General features: G+C 44.8%; 1 protein-coding gene across 1 annotated transcript; it reads right to left on the bottom strand.

Moving 5' to 3' along the window:
* Positions 1–252: 252 nt before the first annotated feature.
* Positions 253–5,805, bottom strand: LOC101630841 (monocarboxylate transporter 1). The gene is made up of 4 exons (XM_012730079.1): positions 5,571–5,805; positions 4,483–4,626; positions 2,162–3,049; positions 253–799 (listed from the first exon to the last, which is right to left on the bottom strand). Exons 1-4 carry the CDS (start codon positions 5,785–5,787, stop codon positions 543–545), a joined length of 1,506 nt encoding a protein of 501 aa, XP_012585533.1. The 5' UTR covers positions 5,788–5,805; the 3' UTR covers positions 253–542.
* Positions 5,806–8,683: the final 2,878 nt, after the last annotated feature.

The raw sequence follows: 8,683 nt of genomic DNA, 5'->3' as shown, positions 1-8,683 counted from the left end.
ACACCGATTATGAGTGATTAATTTCAAAGGACACAACTCAGCAACAGCCAGAGGGAAGAGAGATGGTAGGATGCATGGAGCAAGGTGGGAGTTGGGGGGGTGAAGGGGAGCCTCCGGCCTCTGAGTATACCCCACTCTCAGGTATCCCCAAGGAAGCTCTCTGAACCCCACTGTTCAGGGCTCTTATAGAGGCCTCACTTATAGACATGATCCATTCAGTCATTGGCTTTTTAAATGTGATTAAAACTGACTGGTTTTACAGTGAGTTGACTTGACTCTGATAAAAGGGGTATATGCGCCGTATACCTTACTAATGCGGCTTCAAATAAAAATGATTTCCTTATTTCATCTTTTGCAAATGCCCTGCCCCCAAAGGATACAGATTGTACTGTCAGGGAATGAAATGAAAACTCCCTCAACAAACACCAGGTATGACCTCTACACAAAAGTCCACTGTCTATGGTAAGCACGAATCATAGAACATGGCGGCATCGAATATCGCAGGTGTCTTTGGGCCAAATCCCGTCTGTTTTCCCATGACTTCAATCTGGAAGTTTCTCCTCTTTGGGGTCTCCTGTTCTGGGGCCTTTCTCTTCTGTAGATCCTGTTGTTTTAACAACTTCTTTGGGTTCCTCTTGTTTACCTTCCTTTTTCTGCTGCTTCTTGGCTTCCTGCTCTCTTGCCAGAAGGTGATAATTGATGCCCATGCCGATGAAGAGGTAAATGCCCGCGACGATAAGGATGATGCCACACGCCCAGTACGTGTACTTGTAGTCGCCATACACATCGTTGAGACGGCCTAAGGGGGTCAAAAACAAGTCATGTGGGCAGAAGTAATCTAGTATACCCTTTCCCAAATAAGGTTTAAGGATCCAAGCGAAAGCTGTCCAGCCAGTGCTCAAAGAGCCTAAAAATGGCATTAGTCTAAAGAGGAACTGCTAAAAATGATCTGATCGTTTTATTTACGGTGTCATACAGATGCTGAATGGCCTTGCTGGAAATAGGTGTTTCTCCAGTGAGTGGGGCAGGAAGGCTTCTCTGCAAGTGCAAGCGAAGAGCCTGACAACAGAAGTTGTCTAGGAGAGAGGGGGTGGGAAGTGGGAAGGGGGTCCATGCAGAGAACAGGACAAGCAGGGGAGGAGGCACTGCCTGGGGGGGGGAGGCAGGGAGCGGGGCTGGGGCAGAGAGAGCAAAGGGCAAGAGGTAGGAACCTGCAGGAGAGCTGGGCCTGGCAGGCAGGCTGCGGCCACCTGAGGGATCTGAGCTTGGGCACCACGGGGAAAGCACTTGGGGCAGCCAGAGTGGGTACAGGTGAGCCAGCCAGAAGGTGACACTAGGAGCTGCCTAGAGAGAAGAGGGGACTGCGGACGGGTGGTAGTTGTGTTGGAGAAAATGGGTAGATTACAAAGAAAGAGGTTTAGGTGGTGAAAACTAGCAGGACTTGGACGCTCACTGGGGAGAGGGTGGGCAGTTTTCAAAAGTCAGCGCGCTGGTTAAGTATCTTCCTGACCGGACGCGCACCATCTCAAAGCACACGTCGTACCTAGAGGAAGTCCACATTATTTCACATAATACAGTTAAAATGTAAGTGGTTTTCTCGTGCAGAAGCCATCAGCTGGAGGGTCACTTGCTGCCGTGTGATGATGACGGGCAAGTCATTTCGCATCGAGCACTTCTATTCCTGCATCTGTAACGTGGGGGCAGTGGCAGTCCTACCTCATAGACTTGTGAGCTGTGACTGCAGCCCAACACTAGGATGGGGCCTGGCAGCTGTGGTTATTTTAGCTTACCAGGGCCCTTACCTGATAGCTACTGTTGTAATTTAAATTTTGTTACTGAGATAAATGCCACAATTAAGCTCACCCACAGTATTTTACAAGTGGAATGATAATGCGCTTTTATACAACAAACATGTTAGTCTTATGATGAGGACATTTTATTCCCATAAAATCTTAAACTTGTAAAAGCTTTTCATTCTTCTTTCAACTTGAAGCTTTCCTTTAATTCTTTGAGCAGCTGAGCAATTACTGTGTGCCAGGTCAGCATTGAGAGCACAGATCACGGAGACTTCTGACATCAAGCAGCTTGCTGATCATTACCTCTGCCACCTTCTCAATCTTCTACAAGAATAGAAAAACAGAGGTAAGGAGACATACTGTACCTAACACCGGTGGCCCCAGGAGGACAGGACAGCATTCCACAATGGTCACCAACCCCACAGCGCTGGGGAACCGCTGAGGGCCAACGAGGTCCATCAGTGTTTCAAACAATACCGAGCTGAGCCATCCAAAGGCAAATCCAAGGAATCCAGCATAAACACAGAAATGAAGGTAGGTAGTGGACAAAGGTGCCAGCATATGACACACTCCGTTTGCAATACAAGAGGCGGCGAAGAAGTACTGGACTCGCGGTCTTATCCACCTTGTGTTGGCCACAAGTCCCATAGCCGGTCTGGCTACCATGTCAACGAAAGCCAGAATGGAAAGAAGGAAGGCGGCCTTCTCATGAGGGAAATGCTGGCTCTTGGCATAACTGTTGAGGAAGACCAAGGGTGTGCCCAGCCCCAAGGCCATGATCACATTCCCAGAGAGGTAGAGTAGGAAGCCTCTGTGTGTGAACAGGGATAGGTCCAGGAATTTGTTAACTTTTTGAAAAGCTGATTGTTTCTCTTCTCTGTGTATTCTTCCATTACATTCTGTATTTGCATCACCTGCCTCTTTCTTTGCATCACCTAACTCTTTTTTTGCATCCGACTTTCCAGCTTCCTGGAGGGACTGTTTCAACTTCTCGCTCCCCGCGCTGGTCGCCGGGGGCCCTATCGGTCGCATCAACGACCCAGCTACACAGCAGTTTAGCAGCAAGCCCCCAAGGATCAGGAAGCTTCCTCTCCAGCCAAAGACATTAAAGAGAACCTGATTGAGGGGGGCCAGGGTGGAGAGGAACACAGGGCTGCCTGCCATCGCCAGTCCATTCGCCAGTGGCCGTTTTTTGTAGAAATACTTGCCAATCATGGTCAGAGCAGGATTCAAGTTGAAGGCAAGCCCAAGACCTGGGAAGGAGAGGAAAAAAGAAGCAGGGACTGAAGTAAATGTGAGAAACATTTATTATTAATGAACCTGAGAAACTAAATGAAAGTACAGCACATCATCATTATGAGAGACATTGTGATAGCATTAGCGAACAGTTATCAAGTAAAAAAACTGGTAGGCAGGGTCCTCCCTGATGGTGAAAGGGGTTAAGCACAGCACTATGAAGCTCTCCACAGCCACTGCAGCAGGAGTTCCATCCCCAGCCAGGGAGCTGATCCACTTGGTACGGCAGACCTCTCCTGTCCCCCCGCTGCTCCCCTTCAGCAGTGTATCTCAGTACATCTGCCTGTTCTGGTCCCCACTGTCTCTGGTGAATCTCTCACCTCTGGCCTGTACCCCAGTTAAAAAAAAAAATCCAAAATATCAAATACCACCTCTGGGTATTTTCCTAAAGATTAATAAAAGGTGTATTCACTCCTATGCTCACTGCAGCATTATTCACAGTAGCCAAAGCACAGATCCAGCCCAAAGGCCCACCGGCAGCCACCCACACACACCCACTGACAGACACCCACTGACAGACACCCACACACACCCACTGACAGCCACCCACTGACAGACACCCACACACACCCACTGACAGCCACCCACTGACAGATACCTGGATAAGGATGTCATGGAATATATGCTCAGCTGTTGGGGCAATTACTGCATATTCCACTCATTTGTGCAATAGAAATACCTAAAGAAAACAAACTGACAAAACTACAAAAACTGAAAAATAAACTGGTTTCCAGAGGATGGGGCAGAGGGACTTAAAAAGGAGAGGGAGGAGGGTAAGTGACAGTGTGGTGGTCCTAGAGACTTGGTGAAGGATGAGTGAACGTGGGCACAAATAGAGTTGGGGAGCCACACTCCCCAAACCATATAGTTGGGTAAACGAATGGCAAATCAATAAAGTTTGAGAGGAAAAAGTAAAAAAATAGTTCCTATCAAGCACCAGAACTTGCTTTAAAGACTTGCTTTTTTGGCACTATTAAATTAACATATCTGTCACTCTTTAAAATAATGGTGTCATACTTTCTCTACTTTTTCCCCCCAAAGATTTATTGATTTATGCACACAAGAACTGGGGTACAGGCGAGGACTCACCAGAGGCAGAGTGGGGAGCAGAACATGTGGATCTACTGAAACACTGCTGAGGGGAGCAGTGAGGAGACAGGAGGGGTCCACTGTGCCCTGTGGGTCAGCTCCCTGCCCGGGGATCGAACTTGTGCTGCAGTGGCTGCCCATAGCTTCACAGTGCTGCACTTTAACCTGTTGGGCCACCAGGGAGGGCCCTATACTTTTTCTAACAATGATGTCTCACTTCACAAAAGAACTGACAGAGGACTGCTACAAATAGTCCAGACCAAAAAAAAAGAATGCTTGAAAATACGTCTGCACAACTCACCTCCAATGAGTCCAATGCACACGTAAAGTCCCTGCACGGTGTTACAGAAAGACGCTGCAACCAAGCCACAGCCTGACAAGCAGCCGCCAGCCATCATGATCGGGCGACTGCCGTATTTGTTCACCAGGACGCTGCTGATGGGACCTAGGAGAGAAGCCCCCACAGGTGACGCAGCGATGCTCAGCCCTCACACCCGTATCCTGAGGCACAGCTACAAGGCCTTAGTGACATGAAAGTCTGCCAATGCATTAATCCCCATCCTGCAAAATGAACAGGCACAACAGAGGCAGCAGAAGACACTTTCTATCTTTATTTTCCAAAGGGAAAAATACCGTGGGGATCGTACCATTACTATAGACCTAGCATACACTGGATGGCTTTAAGGTATGAAAAACCTTAATCGCTTTTTAGGTAGAATAGGTTGCAAGTACACTGGCTGTAAGGAAGCTTCATGGATCTAGGATATTAGCAACATACATGTATGGTTATCTGGCGTAAACACACGGATATAATGATTTCTGTGCAAATCCCATCACACGTCAGAGAACATTTACAAACTAGCTAAACAGTGACAAAATCACAAAGCACAAGCACCCATACCATATCCACTTTTCTTCAACACTACACAAGCTAGTCCAAGCTTAAGCCTGCTCAGTAAGATGGGGGGGGGGAGGATACAAGGGAAGGAAGAAATCAAACTGCCAGTTTTTACAGAAGATAGGTTCGCGATCTAAACATTTTAGAAAAAAAGCTAGCAATACACTATTGGAAATAAAACGATAGGTTAGCAAGGTTACAGGATATATGATTAAAATGCAAACATCAATTGTCTTTGTGCAACTAAAGACACCTTTCCAAAGAAAGTTATTATCTTTTATAAAGACACCTGTTTTGTAATGGAGCTAGTAGAGTACACAGTTGCTTTGTAGCTTCTATTGTTAAAAGCGATGAAAAGTATGAATCTAATAAAATGGCCTCGGAACTGACCTTTGCAATATCTTACTGATAAAGGCCTGGAGAACAGAGCAGTTGATTCAGCGCTGTGGTGGGCTGATGGAAAGTGAACGAGTGACCGGCCAGGCACTTACCCCCAGCATACATGACTGCAAACATGATGGAGGATATCCACGACACGTCGCTGGTGCTGGCGTTGAATAGGTCTTCAATTTCTTTGTAAAATACAGAAACAGATTTGCCAAACGCACAAGAGAAGCCAATGGAAATGAAAGCTCCAACTAGCACGGCCCACCCCCAGCCGCCATCCGGGGGGATGTACTCAAATGAACCTCCAGCTGCCGGTGCCATTGCCAAAATCCAGCTCAAATCCCAGTATCTAAAGGATATAAATGAAAATAGGACATGACATGTAGGTCAACAGGCCCACTAAATCGCAGACATTTACATTCCAGGTACCTAAAATGTTTTTCTTTTTTCTAAAGATTTATTTATTTATGCAAAGAACTGGGGTACAGTCCAGAGGTGCAGGGGTGGTGAGAGGATTCACCAGAGACAGAGTGGGGAGCAGAACAGGGAGATGGATGAAGTACACTGCTGAGGGGAGCAGCAGGTGGGCCAGGAGAGGTCTGTGGTGCCAGCATGTGGGTCACCTCCGGGGTGGGGATCGAACTCATGCAGAAGTGGCTTTGGCTTCTCAGTGCTGTGCCAGGAGGGAGGCCCCTTTAATGTACTTTTTAAGAGGAAGAAAATGTATAAGACTGTTGGATTGTTGAGTTATTCTACTTACATAGTACATACTAAAGACGGAAACGCTAAACAAAATCGCTACAAATGAACATTAATTCACAAGATGCTTTGCTGTAACCAGATGAATGCTGTCTTACTGGAGATGTTTATCCTTCTACAACTGATTTGTTACAACCCAGTCTTTTTCAAATCCTGAGACTAACAAAGAACAAGCAAAAGGGCATTCCCACCCCTGGGTAAAACCTGGTCCTGTAGCCTTCAAAATTCCTCCCTGGGGCTGTGCATTCTGAATTTTCTTTATTGGATTTTTCCCCATAGATTTTATACCCTGGGGGCAGGTTTCACACCACACTGAAATCTGGGATGAATGAGGTAGCCTTTCTTTTTGAAAAGAAAGAAAGAGGGGGGGGGGGTTTCTGTGAACTAAGTTGGCTTGTACTGAGATGTCCATTCTCATCTCTGCAGAGATCATTTTAGGATCTCTAGGATCCCTACCAAACCGAGGGTCTGCAAAATAACCCCATGAAACTACGCTGCCTTTTGAAAGGGAAGGGGACTTGCTCAGAAGTTTTCACCCACCCTGAAAGTACAATAACAAAAATACTTTCAACTTGAAGTTTTCTAAAATTTCCACCAGAATATAGAAACTGTAACATCTCAGTTCAAAGGATACAATCCAGGTTCTAAGAGAGTACATTAAATTACAATGCTACACTGCATGACTTTTCCAAGTTTTTCTCTGAGTTAAGTGTCAAAAGACAATTAAGGTTAATTCATCACAGAATACTTTGCTTATATTTACCTGCACACTCAGTTACATCAGCGCTGTGCTTGAAGATTCACTGAAACAGCTAACACACACTGCATGTGTTTAAACTCTGAGGTTAGTTTCCAATTATGATTTCTCACAACTTGTCATTTATTTTTTAATCACCCAGAGCTGTCTCCTCACGGCTTTGATAACATTATTTTGTATTAAAAACTTTCTTCCTTAGTGTCAAAATTATATTGAAAACTGCATGCATCTTTTTAAGAGATTTAGAAAGAAAAAGGGATTAAAATATGAGCATCCAAAACAAAAATCCAAAACCCAGGCATCAACTCAACATAATTCTGCTAACTTAACACATTCCTATCTTCGTTATTTGACATTATAGAGAAACATTTCTATGTACAGGTCTACTCCCCGCCCCTCATTATAAAAAGGACATAAGAATCAGAAGTACTGGTGAAAAAAAGAGAATAGGACTTATCATTTAAGTTCCTTTAGTGTAAATAAGAGAGTTTTGCTTGGTAGAATGCCCAATTATAATTTAGAATATAATCCATAAATTTTCTGCAGCAAACCTGTTGGGAGTGACCAAATGCGGAGATTTACTGAGGGACTGGATAAGGGCAGTAATAAATCAGGCCTTGCATCCAAAGGTGATAAGGTGGTAATAAATTGGGCCTTGCATCTAATTGACGGGTCCTTGCGTAGGGATGGGACTAGATGAAGGTGATAACGAACTGGGCCTCACATCAAGGACACAGCGATGAGTCACCCCTTGGAAATCTGAGCTTAGGACCTATATAGGAGACCCTGCTCCCTTACTGGGTTGGCTGTAGCTGCGGACCCCACTCTAGGGGCTCTGTCTCAGCTGCTGTCCTGGAGCAATAAACTCCGCTTGCTCAGCCTTTCTGCCTCCAGCCTTCCTTTCTTGCGGCTGGTCACAGAAGTTGGGACAAAACAAAACCAAAGTAGACACTCATTCAAAAGTAGACTCTCAAATCAAAACCTATTTTATTTGACTGGCTCTGTCTCAGAGTTTGAAGCAGAAATGTACAGGTTCCTTTGAAATAACAAACAAGTATGAATGTTGTGTTGAGGTGTCATTTATATTGGGTGATACTCACTCACATTAGTCTTTTTGAGCAGAAATGACAGTATACCAGCTAATATCTACTTCACATAATTTGAGTCCAAGTTAGGGGAATGATCCATAAAAAGGAAGCCAGCAAAATGTTCTTTTCTCTTTGGGGAGAAAAAAGTATGAATTGAACTCACAGGAATATTTAGCACTATAACTAACTTCATAGTTTTATGTAAAAGCATCTCATAGGTTTTGATGACTAAAAATTGACTTCCAAGTTTTATTTCCATCCCAAACTTGACATCCTTAAATTTGCCCCCCTTGTACTTCTTCCTTGTATAATAATCGTTTTATATTCCATGAACGAACCTAAATATTATCACTGCTACATCTGAATCTTTACCTCACAGGATTGAAGTTTTGGTTTTGTAGAGTACCTGATACTAATATACTGAGTATTCTTTGTCAGGCATAAACATTACTTGCACTAAGCAGAGCTAAATGGCTATTTACAATGTTGTCTGAGAGGGCATTTTGGGATGCTAAGTATCAAAAAGGAAGTTTTGCTACCTCAAAACATAGGTAGCAGAGGCCCTCCCTGGTGGCCCAGCTGGTTAGAGCACTACACTGCAAAGCTAAGCAGA

Source organism: Condylura cristata, unplaced genomic scaffold (assembly GCF_000260355.1).
Source record: "Condylura cristata isolate star-nosed mole 26May11 unplaced genomic scaffold, ConCri1.0 scaffold00026, whole genome shotgun sequence".
Classification (NCBI taxonomy): Eukaryota; Metazoa; Chordata; class Mammalia; order Eulipotyphla; family Talpidae; genus Condylura; species Condylura cristata.
This window is presented reverse-complemented; position numbering and strand designations above follow the sequence as displayed.